This window comes from Podarcis vaucheri (genome assembly GCF_965113315.1).
Source record: "Podarcis vaucheri genome assembly, chromosome: 7".
In the NCBI taxonomy this organism is placed as follows: Eukaryota; Metazoa; Chordata; class Lepidosauria; order Squamata; family Lacertidae; genus Podarcis; species Podarcis vaucheri.
This window is the reverse complement of record NC_138765.1, coordinates 85,418,502-85,439,989: the sequence shown is the minus strand read 5'-3', so window position 1 is coordinate 85,439,989 and position 21,488 is coordinate 85,418,502. Positions and strand designations below refer to the sequence as shown.

At 49.4% G+C, this 21,488-nt stretch overlaps 1 protein-coding gene across 1 annotated transcript in view; it reads right to left on the bottom strand.

Moving 5' to 3' along the window:
* NT5DC4 (5'-nucleotidase domain containing 4) overlaps window positions 1-21,488 on the bottom strand; it is a 44,502-nt gene that overhangs the window by 1,760 nt on the left and 21,254 nt on the right. Inside the window, exons 5-17 of the mRNA XM_082230167.1 lie at window positions 19,784-19,875; window positions 18,014-18,071; window positions 17,780-17,873; window positions 17,400-17,453; window positions 16,082-16,165; window positions 15,306-15,347; window positions 13,355-13,462; window positions 12,899-12,965; window positions 11,942-12,112; window positions 11,289-11,340; window positions 5,884-5,944; window positions 1,667-1,843; window positions 251-346 (exon numbers count right to left, since the gene is read on the bottom strand). Coding sequence (XP_082086293.1) covers window positions 251-346; window positions 1,667-1,843; window positions 5,884-5,944; window positions 11,289-11,340; window positions 11,942-12,112; window positions 12,899-12,965; window positions 13,355-13,462; window positions 15,306-15,347; window positions 16,082-16,165; window positions 17,400-17,453; window positions 17,780-17,873; window positions 18,014-18,071; window positions 19,784-19,875 — 1,156 coding nt within the window. The remainder of the gene's footprint in view (window positions 1-250; window positions 347-1,666; window positions 1,844-5,883; window positions 5,945-11,288; window positions 11,341-11,941; window positions 12,113-12,898; window positions 12,966-13,354; window positions 13,463-15,305; window positions 15,348-16,081; window positions 16,166-17,399; window positions 17,454-17,779; window positions 17,874-18,013; window positions 18,072-19,783; window positions 19,876-21,488) is intronic.

Genomic DNA, 21,488 nt, shown 5'->3' with positions numbered 1-21,488 from the left:
ATAATAATTTATTGATACCTATCTGGTGGAACCCAGTTCAGGTACTGATTGATTGCGTGCCTTGGTTTTGGAATGGACATCCGGCACTGATTAAGTTTGAGAACCACTGTGGCAATGACTAACTGAAACCTAAAGCCGTTTTCAGTGTGCTGCCGTGGGTGTCAGTAGAGGGCAGCCGAAAACCACAGGAGGGAAAGGAGGAAGAATGCTGGGGTGTGTTGTGACAGCAGAAGAGCAGAGAGAAACTCACCTGCAGCGGCCTGTGTTGGGGCATCACATGCCCTGCCAGGAGACCCGTCTCGCTGAACTCCACCCGGGTGTGCTCCACGGTGGATTCATGGGGCATCTGGAGGGGCAAGAATTGTCACGCAACTGTCAGGGTTGGGGGGTGGGCATCAGGAGGCAGACCTAGCCTCCCAGAGAGGGAAAAAAGCCAAGCTGCTGCAGAGCTGGCCAAAAGCTGCAAGCCTGTGCAGGAAGGCTAGACGGTTGCCCCTCTTGTCCCGTTCCCCCCACCAGCTTGGAGGAGTCGTCTCTTCCATGGAGAAAGCCTGTGATGTAAGAACATTGGAGGAGCCCTGCTGGATCAGGCTGAAAGGGCCCCATCTATTATGGGATCCTGTTCTCACAGTGGCTAATCAGATGCCCCCGTGGGAATCCCTCTCCCCGACCGCCATGTGGTATTCAGAAGCACTGTTGCCCCCAACTGTGAAGGCAGAACACAGTAGTACCTCGGGTTACACGTGCTTCGGGTTACCGTATTTTTTGCTCTATAAGACACACTTTTTCCCTGCTAAAAAGTAAGGGGAAGTGCGTGTGTGTCTTATGGAGCGAATGCAGGCTGTGCGGCTAAGCCAGAAGCTAGAACAGCAAGAGGGAGCGTGGCGCAGCGCTCCCTCTAGCTGTTCTGGCTTCTGGGATAGCCCGCGAAGCCTCCGCAGGGCAGTGGGATGAAGGCTCACCGCTGCCCTGTGGGGGCTTCGAGCAGCTATCCCTGGCTTTTGCGGGCAGCTCTGTCCCTTCTCCTACCTCCCGCAAAAGCTAGGGATAGCTGCGCTCCCTTTAAAGAGCGGGTGGCTTTTGCGGGAGGTGGCAGAGCACGCCACTCTGTCACTTCCCCCAGCTCCCGCAAAAGCCCCCAAGAGCCACACTCCCTTTAAAGAGCCATACGGAGCATGTGTGCAGCTCTTGGGGGCTTTTCCTCGCGGAGGGAGAAGGGCAGCCCAGCAGAGCCATACAGGCGCTGCTCAGAATTCCCTTTAAGTATTTTTTTTTTTACTTGCATTCCCCCTTTAAAAATTGGTGCGCCTTATGGAGCAAAAAATACGGTACATACGCTTCAGGTTACAGACTCCGCTAAACCAGAAATAGTACCTCGGGTTAAGAACTTTGCTTCAGGGTGAGAACAGAAATCGTGTGGCGGCGGCAGCGGGAGGCCCCATTAGCTAAAGTGGTGCTTCAGGTTAAGAACAGTTTCAGGTTAAGAAGGGACCTCCGGAACGAATTAAGTACTTAACCCGAGGTACCACTGTACAGCCAGCAGGGCTGACAGCCATCGATAGCCCTTTGCTCCCTGAACTTGTCTAATCCTCAGCCCTTTCTCTGGGCCAAGAGGCAGGTCCACATTCACATCCATCCCCTGCCCCAGGATGCCCTAGCCACATACCAGGGTGGGTGGTGCCCGGAAAAGGTAGCTGAAAGGGTAATAGAGGAAGTTGATGAAGGAGGCGGCATAAAGGTCTGCGTAGCGCATCAGCTGGTTGGCAAAGAGGGTCTGGCGGGACCCACAGCGGAAGAGGCTCCCCATCTTTCCGTAGCACATGTCCATCTCGTGGGTGACTTTCTGCAAGAGAAGAAGAGTCCCTGCTCAGTCAGGTGGCAAGGATAGAAGCAGGGAAACCTAGGCTTGAGAGGTGGGGTCCTGGCAACCAGGTACCCCTTTTTGGTTTGATGACCTTTGTCAGGGGAGAGGAGATACACACACACCCGTCTCTCTGTTGTGGTAACACAAATGCTTTGTGCTTGATGCGGCCACAACTTCCAAGTCTATTATCTGTACATTGAGGAGGAGTTTGGAGTTTAGATTTGATATCCTGCTTTATCACTACCTGAAGGAGTCTCAAAGTGGCTAACAATCTCCTTTCCCTTCCTCCCCCACAACAAACACTCTGTGAGGTGAGTGAGGCTGAGAGACTTCAAAGAAGTGTGACTAGCCCAAGGTCACCCAGCAGCTGCATGTGGAGGAGCGGGGAGGCGAACCCGGTTCCCCAGATTACGAGTCCACCGCTCTTAACCACTACACCACACTGGCTCTCAGGACTTTTGCAAATGAAAGCCCAAGTGAATGTTAGAATTGTAGAGTTGGAAGGGAAGTCAAGAGTCATCTGGTTCCTGAAATGCAGGAATCCCTGACCGATGGCCGTCCAAAACCTCAAATGAAGGAGATTCCATCACCTTCCAAGGTCATCCGTTCCACTGGCAAACGGCTCTTGCCATCAAAACGTTCTTCTGAACGTTGAGTCAGAATCGCCTTTCATGCAATTTGAATCCATCAGTTCGGGTCCTCCCCTCTGAAGCATCACAAATCAAGCTCGCTCCGTCTTCCAGGTATTTGAAGATGACTATCATGTCACCTCTCAGTCTTCACCAGACTAAACATCCCCAACTCCCTCAACTGGGAAGTGTCCCTGAAGAAGTCAGCAGATGCTATAAGCAAGAAAGCTCACCGATGGTGGCAGCTTCTTGGCAAATGACCCATCATGCTGGTTTTGCTCCACATGTGAGGTAGCTTTTTCTAGTATGCAAGTTTTACATTATTATTATTATTAAAAATTGTATACCACCCTATACAAGGTCTCAGCCTTAACAACAGTCCCAAGTGATCTGTGGCTACTCCGACTAATACCGTATTTTTCGCTCTATAAGATGCACTTTCCCCCTCCTAAAAAGTGGGACTGTGTGTGCATCTTATGGCGTGAATACAGGTTTCGCGGGCTACGCCAGAAGCCAGAACAGCAAGAGGGAGCGCTGCGCAGTGCTCCCTCTCACTGTTCTAACTTCTGGCGTAGCTGTGCAAAGCCTCCGTAGGGCAGCGGGGAGCCTTCATCCCGCTGCCCTGCGGGGGCTTCGCGTGGCTATCCGTGGCTTTTGTGGGAGGTGGGGGAAGGGACATAGCGTGGCTCTGTCCCCCCACCTCCCGCAAAAGCCAGGGATAGCCGCGCTCCCTTTAAAGAGCGCACAGCTCTTGCGGGAGGTGGGGGAAGTGACAGAGCGCGGCTCTCTCACTTCCCTCACCTCCCACAAAAGCCCCCAAGAGCCGTGCTCCCTTTAAAGAGTCACGCAGAGTGTGTGTGTGTGTGGCTCTTGGGGGCTTTTCCCCGAGGAAGGAGAAGCCTGCAAGCGCCGCACACAAGCTCCACGCGGCTCATGAAAGGGAGTGCTGAGCAGAGCCTGGGATGCATACAGACTCTGCTCAGCGCTCCCTTTAAAAAAAATTGTTTTTCTTGCATTCCCCCTCTAAAAACTAGGTGCGCCTTATGGTCAGGTGCGTCTTATGGCGTGAAAATGCGGTATTTTGAGTTTTTGCATTGAACCCTTAATTGTGTATTCTTCCTCATTTTCTTCCATGACTTTCACAACAGGAAAACATTGAATGCTCCCCCAACCCAGCCAACAATGTCCAGGTGCCAGGGGTATTTTAAGTACAATGGTACCTTGGTTCCTGAACAGTTTAGGTGATGAACAATTCAGCTCCTGAATGCCGCAAACCCGGAGTAAGTGTTCCGGTTTACGGACGTTTTTTGGAAGCCAAACTTCCATTTCGGCTGTTGGCATGGTTTCCAGGGCCAATCAGAAGCCGTGCCTTGGTTTTCAAATGTTTGGGAAGTCAAATGGACTTCCAGAACGGATTGAGATCGAGAACCAATACACAGGACTCCCTAACAGTGAGTTCTCAACTTGAGTTGTAGCACCCACTGGGGTCATAGGATGACCAAGGGGGCGGGTGGTGGGCGCTGGAGGTATAAATGACTATCCTATTTCAAAAAGCTGGTATCACTTGATCAAGTTCATCACTTTTGTTGACTTCTTTAAACAAAAACTGTTCTAATTGAGTTTTGAATAAATGTGCAATTCATCCTTACTGTTCTGAATTTTATTGTGTTATTATCTTCCATAATAGGGTGTGCAAAATGCCGAATAATATGGAACCAAGGGGGCAGTGGCCCAAAAAAGTTTGGGAACCATTTCTCTATAACAGAACATTTGGGGAGAGAGAGAGAGAGAGGAAAACCAGAAGTCTCTTATCAGGATTGGTTAACATTTAACACAGGAAACAGAGAGAGGCGTAATTAAAGTTGGAGTAACCCCCTCAGGATGTTGCAAAACCAGCTGTGGTCAGCTGGACTGCATCGCTCAAGGGCCTGAGAAAAAAACAAACTTTCCTCTGTGGCAAGCTTATGTTGCAATGTTCTGAATCTGGCCGTTCTAGCCCATGTTTCCCAACTGCCTGAATAATCTGTGGCCTCCTAAAACCAGGGCGGGGGTGGATTACCTTTTTTGGGCTTGTGGGGGGAAGAGCATGGGGAAATGTGGACATGGAAAGAGCTACAGCTGGCCCATCAGATATTCTGTGCTACTTTTAATCTTTTTTTAAAAAAATACTCCATTCTTTCATTTGATTTTCAAATCGAGCTAAAAACAAACTTGGTGGGCTCTGAGGGAATCGCTTTTGGTATCACAATGCAGAGCCTCTAGGTAAAATAAAAATAAAAATTTATGTAATAAAAAAATTAAGGTCTTATATATATAATAAAGGTAAAGGGACCCCTGACCGTTAAGTCCAGCCGCGGACGACTCTGGGTTGCAGCACTCATCTCGCTTTAATGGCTTCTGAGTCGTGTGGCCAGCATGACTAAGCCACTTCTGGCGAACCAGAGCAGCGCACAGAAACGCCGTTTACCTTCCCGCTGGAGCGGTACCTATTTATCTACTTGCACTTTGATGTGCTTTCAAACTGCTGGGTTGGCAGGAGCTGGGACCGAGCAATGGGAGCTCACCCCGTCAAGGGGATTCGAGCCGCCAACCTTCTGATCGGCAAGTCCTAGGCTCTGTGGTTTAACCCACAGCGCCACCTGCGTCCCATTATACGGGCTCTAAGGTAAAGGTAAAGGTACCCCTGCCCGAACGGGCCAGTCTTGACAGACTCTGGGGTTTGTGCGCCCATCTCACTCAAGAGGCCGGGGTAAAGGGGTAAAGGGGACCCCTGGCCATTAGGTCCAGTTGTGGCCGACTCTGGGGTTGCGGCGCTCATCTCGCTTTACTGGCCGAGGGAGCCAGCGTACAGCTTCCGGGTCATGTGGCCAGCATGACTAAGCCACTTCTGGCGAACCAGAGCAGCACACGGAAACGCCGTTTACCTTCCCGCCGGAGCGGTACCTATTTATCTACTTGCACTTTGACGCGCTTTCGAACTGCTAAGTGGGCAGGAGCAGGGACCGAACAACAGGAGCTCACCCCGTTGCGGGGATTCGAACTGCCGATCTTCTGACTGGCAAGTCCTAGGCGGTACCTATTTATCTACTTGCACTTTGACGTGCTTTCGAACTGCTAGGTTGGCAGGAGCAGGGACCGAGCAACGGGAGCTCACCCCATTGCGGGGATTCGAACCGCCAACCTTCTGATCGGCAAGTCCTAGGCTCTGTGGTCTAACCCACAGCGCCACCTGCATCCCTTGCTGCGTACTAAACAAGCCCTAAAGGGATTTGTGTCTGAGTGAGGCTGAGCTCTGGCCCCAGAAGCCTTGACCAGCAGCCCAAAGGCTTGAGTGATGGGCTCAGGAAGGCCATAGGCCAAGATGCTGCTTGGGAACTGGGGGGGGGGTACCTGAATCCGCTTCTTGATGGAGCTGATGTCCGGCCGTTCGTTGCTCCCGCTGTCCAGGTGCCTGAGGGGGAAAAGAGGACACCTGTGCTCAAAATCTCACCTGAATCCCTTCTGTGTGGAGGTCACATTGCCTGCCTAAAGATTTGCTGGGGCCACAGTTCCACCCGGCACTTCTTGCCCCTGAACTGTACAAGCTGGGGATTTTAGGAACAGCTGTTTTGAAATTGGTGCCTGAATTTGGATGAATTTGGATTTTTCTATTCCCTCTCTGTCATTTTTCCTTTGTTTGTCATAGGACTTTTTTTAAAATTGTAAGCCTAGAAGATCCTATGCAGAGTGTCAAAGAGGTGTTAGAAGAGATAGAACATTTTGGTCAGGTGTCCGGTTTTAAGTTAAATAGGAAAAAAACTAAAATAATTGCTAAGAATATTGATCAAGAGACAATAGAAAGAATACAGCAACAAACAGAGATGAATGTGGTTAAGAAAGTTAAGTATTTAGGGAGTACGTTAACTCCCAGGAGTATTGACCTGTTGCAAAACAATCATGCACCAATATGGAATAAAATTAAACGTGATCTAGAGGTGTGGGGAAGAATGAAACTATCATTATGGGGAAGAATTGCAACGATAAAGATGAGCGTGCTACCGAAAATGTTGTTTCTGTTTCAAACAATTTCAATAATTAAAGGGTGTGACAATATTCAAAGAATGGCAAAGAATAACGTCAAGATATATCTGGCAGGGCAAGAAGCCAAGAATAAAATTTAAGATATTAACAGATGCAAAAGATAGAGGAGGCTTTGCCCTGCCAGATTTAAAGCTATATTATGAAGATTCGTGTCATTGCTGGGTGAAAGAATGGATAAAGTTAGAAAACACAGAATTGTTGGATTTAGAAGGTTATGATAATAGATTCGGTTGGCACGCGTATTTATGGTGTGAAAAGAATAGAGTGCATAAAGGTTTTGAAAACCACATCTTTAGAGGATCGTTGATTGAAGTTTGGAATAGATATAAAAAATTATTAGAGTTTAAAACTCCATATTGACTATCACCATTGGAGATAATGAGTGTGAAAAAGATCAATATGACAGGGAGATGGATTACATATGAGAATTTGATAATCAAACCATATGAAGAAGTTAAAGAAAATGTGAGTGACTGGTTGCACTATTTTCAGTTAAATGCAATGTTTAAAAAAGAGATGTCAGAAAGAGGTTTTCAGGAAAAGAAATCTAGGTTTCATCAAGAAATCTTGAATAGTGATGTTAAAATTTTATCAAAAATGTATAAATTATTACTTGAGTGGCATACAAAGGACGAAGAAGTAAAATCAGTTATGATTCAGTGGGCCAAAGATTTTGGTTATAATATACAATTTGATGAGTGGATAAAATTGTGGAAAGAAGGAATGAAATTCACTGCATGCACTACAATAAAAGAAAATGTTATGAAAATGATGTATAGATGGTATGTAACACCAGTGAAACTTGGTAAGATGTTTAAAGTCAGTAATAAATGTTGGAAATGTCAGGAAAAAGAAGGAACATTTTCTTACATGTGGTGGGAGCAGTGGCGTAGCGTGGGGGGTGCAGGGGGGGTCGGCCGCACTGGGCGCTACATCTGGGGGTTAGGGTTAGGGGGTGCAAATCTACGGGTTAGGGGGCGCAAATCCACGGGTTAGGGGGCGCAAATTACTTGCCTTGCCCCGGGTGCTGACAACCCACGCTACGCCACTGGGTGGGAGTGTAAGAAAGTGAAAGGTTTCTGGGAAATGATTTATAATGAGATGAAGAAAATGTTGAAATATACTTTTGTTAAGAAACCAGAAGCATTTTTATTAGGAATATTAGGGAATGAAATTAAAAAGAGTGATGTGAAATTATTTAGGTATGCAGTGACAGCAGCTAGAATTTTGATGGCCCAGAAATGGAAACAGGAAGAAATGCCGACGAGGGAAGAATGGAGAATGAAACTGATGGAATATGCAGAAATGGACAAATTAACGGGGAAAATTCGGAACCAATGTGATCAGAGATTCACCGAGGACTGGAATAAACTTACAGAGTATACCAAAAATGTATGTGAGGAGCAATTAACGCTTGTTGGCTTTCAAGAAGCTCTGTGAAAACGATTGATAGAAATGTTGCTTAAAAGATATGATAAGATTAAGAGTGTTAAAGTGCAATATAAATTTAAGAAATGTGAGTAATTGTGATTATATGGAAAATTGTCAGATAGGCTGAGGGAAGTCTAAAAGATGCATATGTTAGAAGTGGATGTTAAATATGGATGGAATGTATATTGGAAACTGAATAAAAATTAATTATAAAAAAATAAAAATAAAATTGTAAACCTGCAAGTATGGACTGTCTTGTTTTTACTGTATGTGTGTGGTTTGGGAGCTGCACGGCCAGGGAAAAAACAATGCTGTCCAGGGTTGTAAAGACTGTGGAGAGAATAATTGGGTGCCGACTTATAAAAAATATTGGGGGGCCCATACCGGGGTCCTGCCCCGGGAAGTTTTCTAAATTTTAGATGAAAATTAGTGAGTTTTAAAGTATTTCGGCGGAGCTGGAGCGATTGGGGAGGAGGGGGCTTGTTGCCGGATTCTTCAGCTGGGCCGGAGATCCACTGCTGGGGGGTCCCTGGGCCGAGTTGTGAGCACGGCCTGCTGAAGGGAGATCCATCCGATTGCGTGACGGGGACAGCCGGGGCTCTCCGGCTAGGGCGCGCGGCTGGCTGGCTGGCTGGCGAGGGAGCAGGTAGGGAGGAGGCGGGGGCGGCGGCGGCGCTCTGCTGGAGGGGCGCCCGAGATTATTGGGGGGGCGGAGCCCCCCAAACGAATTTTTGAGGGGGCTCGGGCCCCCTCAGGCCCCATGGAGTCGGCGCCTATGGTGCACTCTTCCCACCTTGGATCAAATCTATGCAGGTGTCATAAGAAAGCTGCAGAGACAGCGCAGGATACTGCGCACCCCGGAAATGATCTCTTCCAGCTTCTGCCTTCTGGAAGAAGGTACAGGGTTATAAAGACTAGGACTAGCTGCCTGAGAAACAGTTTCTATCCAAATGTGATTTTGGTTTTAAACACAGTGTAAGGTAGTCTCTATGGGAGCATATTGTATTTAATTATGGGGTATCAGAGTTTTTAGGGGGGTAAACAGGCAGGGATAGCAGACTTGTTGGTTTTTGAATGTCTGATGTAGATTTTTTCAATTTTGTTGTTCTGTATGGGACAATGACAATTATGGTATCGTATGTAAGCCCATTCTTTCTGGATGAAGGACAACATAAAAAGGGTAAAGGGGACCCCTGACCATTAGGTCCAGTTGTGACTGACTCTGGGGTTGCGGCGCTCATCTCGCTTTATTGGCCGAGGGAGCCGGCGTACAGCTTCCGGGTCATGTGGCCAGCATGACTAAGCTGCTTCTGGCGAACCAGAGCAGCGCACGGAAACACTGTTTACCTTCCCGCCAGAGGGGTACCTATTTATCTACTTGCACTTTGACGCGCTTTCGAACTGCTAAGTGGGCAGGAGCAGGGACCGAACAACAGGAGCTCACCCCGTTGCGGGGATTCGAACTGCCGATCTTCTGACTGGCAAGTCCTAGGCTCTGTGGTTTAACCCACAGCGCCATGGGGCTAATGTCATCCAGCGAGCCTCATGGCCGTGTGGGAATTTGCATAAGAACATAAGCAGAGCCAGAAGGAACATTTTATCATATGTGGTGGGAGTGTAAGAAAGTAAAGAACTTCTGGGAAATGATATATAATGAGATGAAAAAGATGTTGAAATATACGTTTTTTAAAAACCTAGAAGCATTTTTACTTGGTATTATAGGTCAGGATATTAATAGGCAAGATGTTAAACTGTTTTTATATGCAACAACAGCAGCAAGAGTATTGTTAGCCCAGAAATGGAAGCAAGAAGAAATTCCGATGAAAGAAGAATGGCAGGCGAAATTAATGGACTATGCAGAACTGGACAAAACGACAGGAAGGATTCGAAACCTGCGGGAACAGAGATTTGCAGAAGATTGGAAGAAGTACATGAACTATTTGAAGAGCAATTGTAATCAACAAATTACGCTAGTAGGATTACAAGAAGCTTTGTAAGGAGAAATATATGAAACGTTACAAATTAGATAAAGAATAGAGATATTGGATATGAGTATTAAATGTAATAGGGAAAGTAAGAAATGTATACTAAGAGATTAGATTGGAAAATATAGGAGCAGGGACCGATCAACGGGAGCTCATCCCGTCATGGGGATTCGAACTGCCGACCTTCTGATTGGCAAACCCTAGGCTCTGTGGTTTAACCCACAGCGCCACCCGTGTCCCTGAAGGACAACATACAGATACTCTAAATACATAAACAAAGAGGATCTGATTGCTATCTTTAGGCATCTTCAGGGCTGTCCCCATGGAAGATGGAGCCAGCTTGTTTTCTGCTGCCCCAGAGGGTAAGTCCTGAACCAATGGATTCAAATGACAAGGAAGGAGATTATGACTAAGCATCAGGAAGAGCTTTCTGAGGGTGGGAGTTGTTTGTCCATAGAATGGACTCCTTTGGAAGCTAGTGGACTCTCCTTCGCTGGAAGTTTTTAAGCAGAGGCTGGATGACCATCTGTCAGGGCTTCTTTAACTGTGGTTCCTGCCTTAAAGGGGGATGAATTTGATAACCCTTTGGTGGTCCCAACCAACTCTACCATTCTGTGATTCTATAATCGCCATAATCAGGGCAGGGGGCACCGCAGGACACTTCCAGTCCAGTTCCAGCCATGGCAATGCCTCCAACAGAGGCAGCTCTCCCTGGCAATTCAAAGTGTTGGTGCTGACCTTTAAAGCCCTAAACGGCCTTGGTCCAGTATACCTGAAGGAGCATCTCCACCTCCATCGTTCTGCCCGGACACTGAGGTCCAGCGCTGAGGGCCTTCTGGGGGTTCCCTCACTGCGAGAAGCCAAGTTACAGGGAACCAGGCACAGGGCCTTCTCAGCAGTGGCACCCGCCCTGTGGAACGCCCTCCCACCAGATGTCAAAGAGAACAACAACTACCAGGCTTTTAGAAGACATCTGAAGGCAGCGCTGTTTAGGGAAGCTTTTAATGTTTGATGTATTATAGTATTTTAATATTCTTTTGGAAGCCGCCCAGAGTGGCTGGGGAAGCCCAGCCAGATGGGCGGGGTATAAATAATAAATTATTATTATTATTATTATTATTATTATTATTATTATTATTATTATTATTATTACGACTCCACATTCAGGATCTTGTCCGTCTTTCTAAAAACAAAGTTTCTCTTCTAGTAATACGAAACATGGGCTCCTTGCAAATTTCTCATGTGCACACAACAGGCAGCACCCGGGCAAAGTGCTAATGGGCAGAAATCCCAACTTACTGGTATAGCTCAGCCAAGAAGATGTCCAGGCTGCGCAGCTCTTCAAAAAGTTCTGTGGAGGGGGAAATGGACACTATTAAGTGTGGCTTCTGAAAAAGAGGTGCAAAAGAACTGCCAGCTCAACCTCTTAGGACTGGGGGTGAGGTGGGTCTTTAGATTCTTGGTATCAACAAGTAACAAAGCTATATGAGACACATCTAGGAAATAAGACCTGGTTTTGGGGACCAGTAAAAGGATCAGAGCCAAGATCTGGAGGTAGAGTGGGCTGGGACACCCCTTTAACCACGGGAGGGCAGAGAACATAAGAGGCTGCTGGATCAGGGCAATAGCCCATCTAATCCAGCACCCTCATCTCACAGTGGCCAACCAGATGAAGACCACCAGCAAGATTCTCCTCTCCTGTGGTTTCCACCAGCAGAGGCAGAGCAGAGCCACCTGGCTAGGAGCCATCAATAGCCCTCTCTTCCTCCACAAATTTGGCCAATCCTCTTTGAAAGCCATCCAAGTTGCTAGCCAGCGCTGACTCCTGTGGGAGGGAGTTCCAGAGATTAACAAGGCACTGTGCAAAGAATATGGCTGGTGGTGCTCTCTGGGTCATTGCAAAGGGGTGAGAGGAGCCTGCCTCCACCCACTGAAACCTTCCTCCTCCTCACCGCTTTTCTCTGTCCAGACTTGCAGCTCCTTGGCCAGCTCAGGCACCACCAAGAAGGTCCTCCATCCCTGCCTCTTCTTGGATTTGAGAATGTCCCCAAAAATGTGGTCTCCGATGTACAAGATGTCCTTGCCCTTCACTCCCAAAAGGTCACACACCAGGTCTGAAGAGCCTGGAAAGAGAAGAGGTGTGATAGGAATTTTGAGGTCTTAGATATATGTCAAATGTTCATACGTGTACCAACCAAGCACGTACATACATCAGCATAGGAAGACCGACCTGAAACCATTTTGATTCCCAAACCAACCAAATGTTTTCCCTGCAAGGAGGGAAGGGGTTAGGGAGCCTTCCCATTGTCTCAGGAATTGAGTAATCCGCATTTTAATGGGACTATCAGGAAAGGCAATCAGATAACCTGGCAAAAACAACAACATTCAAATTTCTGTTTTAGACCACCTTTTCTGTGATGTAGGTATGTGGGGGGTGGTCTTAGGTTACACCCCTTCTGTGATGTATGTATGATGTATGGAGGGGTGGTCTTGAGCTCCAGGGCAGGGAATTTAAAATGTCTAAATATGGCCTTGCGCACCATTGTTCTGGGTTCCTGATCCCTCCTGCGTGTGGTGAGTGAGGACCCTGTTGCAACAGATCAATAAAGATCAGGCTTACTACTGTAGCTGCTTTGCTTCTCAATATTCTCTGGTTGGCCTCTGTTATTTTCTCCTACCAATAGGGAACCTACATAAGGAGACTATATGGGCTCTTGGGTACCCCATAAGGAAGAAAGGGCAGATTTTGTTAACAACAGAGGCAACAGATTCCAGACCTGATGGATTCATGCCACTCCCTGTGGCTCAGTTTCCCTTCTGCAGCAGCCCACATTTGGCTAATATTAGGGGTTCTTTTAAAGGCCAGGCAGTTTTCCCAACGTGGCCTATAGCTTTGGTGCAGGCTTTACCTCCCGAGTAGACAGCGCAGTGTTGAAGGGGTCCTGTGTAGGTACCGATCCGCAGCTTCCCTGTGTCCTGAGAAAAAAGACAGGGAGTTACGTCGGGCAGGGGAGGAACGAGGTAAGCTGGAAGGCAGGGTGAGTGGCTTTCCAGCTGCTCAGCACGGAATCACATAATTGTAGAGTTGAGAAGAGGTCCTCAGGGGTCATCTAGTTCAACCCCCTGCAATACAGGAACCCAAGCTAAAGGAATTGCCTTTGTCCATGTGTTCTGCTCTAGAAACTTCTCTAAGAGGGGCTTTCCCAGCCAGACTCAGAGATCCTGGCCCATCCCAGCAGGGATAATAGAACATAGAATCATAGAACAGTAAAGCTGGGAGGGCCCTCCAGTGGCCATCTAGTCCAGCCCCCTGCAATGCCTCTACCCCCATCCAGACTGCCAGCTGGTACCAAAAGGGCACTTACTGTGTTGACTTGCCGAAGGACAGTGCCCTCCGCGAAGAACAGAGGCTTGCGAGTGTCCACCACAATCAGGTCGAAGTAGGAGCGCCAAGGCCGGCTCTGGGGTGCTTCCTGCCGGGGGACAGGAAAAATCAGGGCAGCTTAGAGCTGGGTCGGAGGGGGTCTTTGTTGGGAAGAGGCTGACCTCTGAGTCTGGAAGCTTATTGGTTTATTTATTACATTTGTATTCCAGGGCAGCTGTCTACCAGCTCCACCTGGTACACAGGCTGAGACCCTACCTGCCTGCAGACTGTCTCGCCAGAGTGGTGCATGCTCTGGTTATCTCCCGCTTAGACTACTGCAATACACTCTATGTGGGGCTACCTTTGAAGGTGACTCGGAAACTGCAATTAATCCAGAATGCAGCAGAGAGACTGGTGACTGGGAGTGGCTGCCAAGACCATATAACACTGGTCCTGAAAGATCTTCATTGGCTCCCAGTATGTTTCCGAGCACAATTCAAAGTGTTGGTGCTGACCTTGAAAGCCCTAAACGGCCTCGGTCCAGTATACCTGAAGGAGCGTCTCCACCCCCATCGTTCAGCCCGAACACTGAGATCCAGCGCCGAGGGCCTTCTGGTGGTTCCCTCGCTGCGAGAAGCCAAGTTACAGGGAACCAGGCAGAGGGCCTTCTTGGTAGTGGCGCCTGCCCTGTGGAACACCCTCCCAGTAGATGTCAAGGCAATAAACAACTATTTTACTTTCAAAAGACACCTGTTTAGGGAAGTTTTTAATGTCTGTATTGTTTTTGATATTTGGTTGGAAGCCACCCAGAGTGGCTGGGGAGACCCAGTCAGATGGGCGGGGTATAAATAATAAATTATTCTTATTCTTATTATTCTTCTAATTCTTATTATTATTATTATTATTATTACACCTTTCCTCTGAAAGTTGGCATGCAGGGGTTCTCCTCCTCCCCATTTTGTCCTCACAACAACCCTGTGAGGTAAGTCAAGCTGAGACAGAATGTCACACCCAGTGACAGATTCATTCAAGGCCAAGCAAGGGACTCAAACCCTGGTGTCTCCCAGGTCCAACACTCTAACCCAGAATTGGCCCACCCGTGAGGCGGCACCCCGCCAAGGGGAACCCCCCCCCCATTCCTGTCACCCAGCAGGAGACAAGAAGCTTTCCTCACATGAGGCCCGCTCGTGGAGTTTTCTAATGGTCCTTGATGTAGGGGTGCAAACATCCAGAGTGTGGGGGGTCAGGAGGGATTGCTATGAGGAATTATGAAATATGGAGCAAGTCACTGTGTCCGCGATGAAAGCATTGCGTTGACTGGGTTTGATTCATTGACAATAATTTCAGATCGAATCCCACAAGCCTCTGCACCTCTGTCATTTGCTTTCTCTACGCCTAACAGGCACCTATAAGCATTCTAAATACACAGGGCAGTTGTTCATCAGGCATCCTGGGTCATAATGATAGTAGGTAGCTTCTCTGATGTACCTTTCTTTAGTTTTGTTAATCTAAGGGCCAGGAAGAGAGTTCACAAGGAGATGGTAAATACTGCCATCCTTCTCTCCTGTTTACTGCCGTTTATGACCTCCGGGGTTTCCTAAAAGTATTCCTCCTTGATTCCTGTTTTATTTACTCTGAACTATGTATGCATGCTCAAATTAGCTCTTTGTAGTTTTAACTTTGTCCCCACGTGGGGGTTTTTTTAAATGCTCAGAGGAAATCTGATTGGTTCTTACGAACACTGTGTAAAAAGTTCTTTTGTGAATAAAACGACCTGGGCCAAGGGGTGGACAGGATTATTACTGGCACCCCTCCCAGAGTCTTGCTGGTCAAGCCTCGTGTGTATATTATTAATCAGAGTCCAATCCTTCCTTGCTTTTGGAATGCTACACTTGGGAGCAGGGAGCAAGAGAAAGAGTGAGAGCTAGCAATCGGAGAAAGCGGCGACTCACCACGTCGTCTTCTCCGAAGTCAAACAAGTACGTCATGATCGCCTGCAAAGGGACAGACCCACGTGTCACTGGAGCTTCCTTCAGGAACCCGAACCCAAGACAGGCTCGTCTTCCTTGTTTCCAAAGGAGGCACCCCGGCCGCCATCACGTCTCTGACTCTGTGGCTCCCCCTCCTGACCCCTGCCAGCCAACAATGTCCCCCTGCCTGCAATGGCATTGTGTGGGGCAGTGGCACTGGGCGGATAGCTCAGTGGGGAAGACCCACAGAAGTGGGGGGCAGAGTGTTGCATGCGTCTGGCAGCCGGCCACGTCTTCTCCCCATGGGTGGAGCCAGACACAAAGGGGGGAGAACAGAGGTGCACCCATCCACCCTTGGTGAGCCATGGGGTGGGGTGGGGTGGGGCTTACTTAAAGGTAAAGGGACCCCTGATCATTAGGTCCAGTCTTGGCAGACTCTGGGGTTGCGGCGCTCCATCTTGCTTTTTTAGCCAAGGGAGTCGGCGTACAGCTTCCGGGTCATGTGGCCAGCATGACTAAGCCGCTTCTGGCGAACCAGAGCAGCGCATGGAAACACCGTTGACCTTCCCGCCGGAGTGGTACCTATTTATCTACTTGCACTTTGACGTGCTTTCGAACTGCTAAGTTGGCAAGAGCAGGGACCGAGCAACGGGAGCTCACCCCGTCGTTGGGATTTGAACTGCCGACCTTCTGATTGGCAAGCCCTAGGCTCAGTGGTTTAACCCACAGCGCCACCCGCGTCCCCGGGGCTTACTTACATCTGTGTAATTGTAGTCGCTGTTGGTGGCCAAAAAGACCTTCCCGTGCTCCTTCATGCGGCTGAGCAGGAGAGACACCCGTGGCTGTGGAAGCAAGGCAGGAGGAAATGGAGAAGGCAGGCAGCAAGACCTCAGAGGGGAACAGACCAATTCATTCGTAAAACCTTTTATACGACAGACTGCTCTGCCTCCTTTCTTTTAGCACATGTTTTGTGCCACTGGGAAGTGCTAATTCTGTATTGATTTGTTTTGTTTTGGATGTTGTATGTGATGCCAATAAAAGGTTTTACGAACAGACCAAGTCATGGAGGAGAGGGCTATTGATGGCTACTAGCCACAACGGCTAGATGTGTTGCATGCGTGTTGCACGCCTCTCCACAATCAGAGGCGGTAAATGTTTCTGGGTACCAGTTCCTGTAAACCGCAGGAGGGGAGAGGGCCTGCTTGTGGGCTTTAGGTAAAGGTAAAGGGACCCCTGACCATTAGGTCCAGTCGTGACCGACTCTGGGGTTGCGGCGCTCATCTCGCTTTATTGGCCGAGGGAGCCGGCGTACAGCTTCCGGGTCATGTGGCCAGCATGACTAAGCCGCTTCTGGTGAACCAGAGCAGCGCACGGAAACACCGTTTACCTTTCCACCGAAGTGGTACCTATTTATCTACTTGCACTTTGAGGTGCTTTCGAACTGCTAGGTTGGCAGGAGCAGGGACCGAGCAACAGGAGCTCACCCCGTCGTTGGGATTTGAACTGCCGACCTTCTGATCGGCAAACCCTAGGCTCTGTGGTTTAACCCACAGCGCCACCCATGTCCCAACCTTTTAATACTTAGGATTTGCCAATTGCATTGCCTTTAGGTTCAGTGGATTGATGTAATCCTTGCAACGTCCAGCAGGGTGAGTATGATTACCCCATATTGCAGAAGGGAAGGTTGAGGCTGGGTGGGAGGGGCTTGCCTAAGCTCTACCCCCTTTTGGTGAAGTCAGGGCAGAGACAAGATTCAAATTAGGGACTTCTGGACTTGTCACTCAGCCCCCTGGTTCCTCTGGGTGAAATGACCTTGGGGAAGGATCTGCGCTCCCCAGATTCTTTGTCAACAGCTGTTGAAGTACGACCGAGCACAGGAAATTTGAAAAGTGGAATTCCACCGACAGCTGCCTCACACTTCCTGGCCCTCTGGCACCTGCCTCAGCAGGCTTTGTGGGAGGGAGGCAAGGTGAGCTCAAGGTGAACAGGCCTTCCTGTCAAGGGCCAAAGGGGTCAACCCCAAAGAAAGCTTCCTGTCTGACAGCAATTCTGCACCTAGGCCTGGGCAACACTCACGTCTTTGACCACATATTTCTCCAGATTCTCCAGCGTCTTCTCCTTGAGGGAGCCCTAGAAGATGAAGACACAAAGAGGTCATCAGAGTCCCTCCAACTCTGGCAAGGCTTCAGGGGCAGCCAGCAGGGCCTCCTCAGGGCTTTCCCAGACCCCCCCCCAGCACAGATCGCAGCATGACATAAAAGCACCAGCCAATCAACACCTCTTGCATTTGATTTGATGAGATCTTGAGAGGATTTGGGCTGGTGGAAGCCAAGTCTAAAACATCTGGCGGACGCCAAATTGGGGAAGGTTGGCAGAGGGCAAGGTTTCTAAAGGTGGGTGATGCTCCCTTGTCGTTCTCCATGCCCACCCCTCACTGCCCACGCTGCGCTGCTCACTGAAAGGTGGACATAGTCCATGGCGTCTCGGACATCTTGGAACATGCTTCGGAAGGACATGAAGAGGTTCCCATGTTTATAGCCTGTGTCACAGCTGGGGGAAAAGGAAGAGACACCACAAACAGATGTTTGGATTTCTGGACCGTTTCAGGCACCTTCCTCCCCCCGGCACTGTTCAGCACCTCGTGCTCCCTCGACCCAGACCGCCCAGGCAAAACAATCCATCGCACTCACTTCACGTATCTGGAGCAGTTGGTGAAAAAATCCACCAGGCAGGCAAACAGGTAGGTCTCTGGAGGAAAAGAGGGGGGGAGAGGTCAGTGGGGCACCTCAAAAGAAGAGGTCAGTTGAAGTGCAGGGATCCCTTCCCAGAGCTACCCAGAGGCCTCCATGGGCAGCTGCGAGTCCAAAATTACTCCTAGGCTGCACACCTGGTCCTTTATGGGCACAGATACTCCATTCAGGACCAGGGAGCCCCTCACACTTTCCTGTCCCCCCCCCAAAAAAAAACGGTACAGTGGTACCTCTGGATGCAACCTGCATCTGCACGTGCGTGGGTCGTGATTCACCGCTTCTGCACATGCATGTGACGTCATTTTGAGTGTCTGTGCATGTGCGAGTGGCAAAACCCGGAAGTAACCTATTCTGTTACTTCCGGATCGCCGCGGAAAGCAACCTGAAAATGCTCAAACTGAAGCAACTTTAACCCTAGGTATGACTGTACTTCTGTCTTGTCCAGATTCAACCTCAATTTGTTAGCCGCCATCCACTCCCCACCCCCCCACTGCCTCCAGACACTCACACAGGATGTTCACTGGTTCCAATTTAAAGGAGGAGTAGAGCTGGGTATCATCCACATACAGTGGTACCTCGGGTTACATACGCTTCAGGTTACATACACTTCAAGTTACAGACTCCGCTAACCCAGAAATAGTACTTCGGGTGAAGATCTTTGCTTCAGGATGAGAACAGAAATCGTGCTCCAGCGGCGCGAGGCCCCATTAGCTAAAGCGGTGCTTCAGGCTAAGAACAGTTTCAGGTTAAGAACGGACCTCCGGAACGAATTAAGTACTTAACCCGAGGTACCACTGTACTGATCAACACCCAGCCCAAACCCCGTGATGATCTCTCCCAGCAGCTTCATGTAGATGTTAAAAAGCATGGGGGAGAGGACGGAACCCTGAGGCACCCCACAAGTGAGAGCCTAGGGGTCTGAACACTCATCCTCCATCACCACTTTCTGGACACGGTCCAGGAGTAAGGAGCGGAACCACTGAATAAAAGTGCCCCCAGCTCCTCTAGGCGGTCCAGAAGGATGTTATGGTCGATGGTATCAAAGGCCGCTGAGAGATCCAGCAGGACCAGGAAACAGCTTTCACCTCTGTCCCTAGCCTACCCGGAGATCACTGACCAGCACAACTAAGGCAGTTTCAGTCCCATGGTGGCACCCACTTCTCCCCCCAGCGGCTAACCAAATGCCTCTTCTGGGAAACCAGCAAACAGAATGAGAGCGCAAGAGCAATTCTCCCTCCTGTGGCTTCCAGAAACTTCCAGCATTTCTGCCTCTAATTGTGGCGGAAGATCAGAACTATTGGGACGCGGGTGGCGCTGTGGGTTAAACCACAGAGCCTAGGACTTGCTGATCAGAAGGTCGGTGGTTCGAATCCCCGCGACGGGGTGAGCTCCCGTTCCTCGGTCCCTGCTCCTGCCAACCTAGCAGTTTGAAAGCATGTCAAAGTGCAAGTAGATAAATAGGTACCGCTCCAGCAGGAAGGTAAACGGTGTTTCTGTGCGCTGCTCTGGTTCGCCAGAAGCGGCTTAGTCATGCTGGCCACATGACCCGGAAGCTGTACGCCGGCTCCCTCGGCCAATAAAGTGAGATGAGCGCCGCAACCCCAGAGTCGGTCACGACTGGACCTAATGGTCAGGGGTCCCTTTACCTTTACCCATCAGAGCTATTGTGGCAAGGAGCCATCAATCGCTGTCTCTCCCATCTGCACTCACCTGTCAAGTTGAATAATGTGTTCAGGATGTGGAACCTCTTCATGTCATCCCTCTGGATGAACTTGTTGGGGTAATAATTCCAGATCTCAGCCCTAAAAGCAGGGAGAGGGAGGGGACAGAACACAGGCATGAGGTGGGGGGTGTATAATGGGGAAGCAGGTGAGGGGGGATGGAAGGAACCAGCAGACTGGGAACCCCAAACCTCCCCCTCCGTTCAGAGGTTTGGAGAGTAAGGCTGTGCACAAAGGGAGCGGTGAATTGGGGGATCCGTTGCTCACCGCTGGCCCCTGGCTGGCTGCTGGATTGGGCCAGAGGGGACCCAGTAAATCCAGCATCCCACAAGGCTGAGAAACCCTCAAACTGGGTGGGAGAACAAAAGCAGACTCTCCCCAAGTGGGCTCCCCAGCAGGAGAGATTACACACGGAAAGAGAGAGATACATCCACACTCCATTGTGACTGTCTTGCTGTTCTGGGCTCCTTTCGGATGGGGCAGTATATACCCTATTTTTCGCTCTATAAGACGCACATTTTCCCCTCCAAAAATTAAGGGGAAATGGGTGTGCGTCTTATGGAGCGAATGCAGGCTCCTTGGCTTCAGCGATAGCAACGCAAAGCCTCCGAAGCGCAGAGGGAGCGCTCCCTCTGCACTCTGGACGCTTTGCGTTGCTTTCGCTGAAGCCTGGAGAGCGAGAGGGGTCAGTGCGCACCGACCCCTCTTGCTCTCCAGATAGCCGCCTGAAGCCTCCGGAGCACAGCAGGAGCTCCCATTGCACTCTGGAGGCTTCAGGTTCCTTTCGCTGAAGGGTAGGTGCCCCTTCAGCTAAGGCGCAGCACCCCTTCAGCGAACCGGGAGGAGAAATGGAAGGGTCTCCATTTCTCCTGCCGCTTCGCTGAAGGGGCGCTGCACAGAGAGGGGGAGATTTTTTTTTCTTGTTCTCCCCCTCTAAAACAAGGTGCGTCCTATGGTCGGGTGCGTCCTACAGGGCGAAAAATACGGTGAAATGAAATTCGAACTTCATCTCCCACCCCTCCAAACTGATGGACAGGCTACTCAGCGTGTTCATGCAGCATGTAATTTGATTTTCCACCACGGGGTTTAGATAAATTCATGGAGGGAAATAATATCATCATATATAATCACAGATAATAAATAGAATCATAGAATCCTAGAGTTGGAAGAGACCACAAGGGCCATCGAGTCCAACCCCCTGCCAAGCAGGAAACGCCATCAGAGCACTCCTGACATATGGTTGTCAAGCCTCTGCTTAAAGACCTCCAAAGCAGGAGACTCCACCACACTCCTTGGCAGCAAATTCCACTGTCGAACAGCTCTTACTGTCAGGAAGTTCTTCCTAATGTTTAGGTGGAATCTTCTTTCTTGTAGTTTGGATCCATTGCTCCGTGTCCGCTTCTCTGGAGCAGCAGAAAACCTTTCTCCCTCCTCTATGTGACATCCTTTTATATATTTGAACATGGCTATCATATCACCCCTTAACCTCCTCTTCTCCAGGCTAAACATGCCCAGCTCCCTTAGCCGTTCCTCATAAGGCATCGTTTCCAGGCCTTTGACCATTTTGGTTGCCCTCCTCTGGACACGTTCCAGTTTGTCAGTGTCCTTCTTGAATTGTGGTGCCCAGAACTGGACACAGTACTCCAGGTGAGGTCTGACCAGAGCAGAATACAGTGACTCCTAGATCCTTTTCA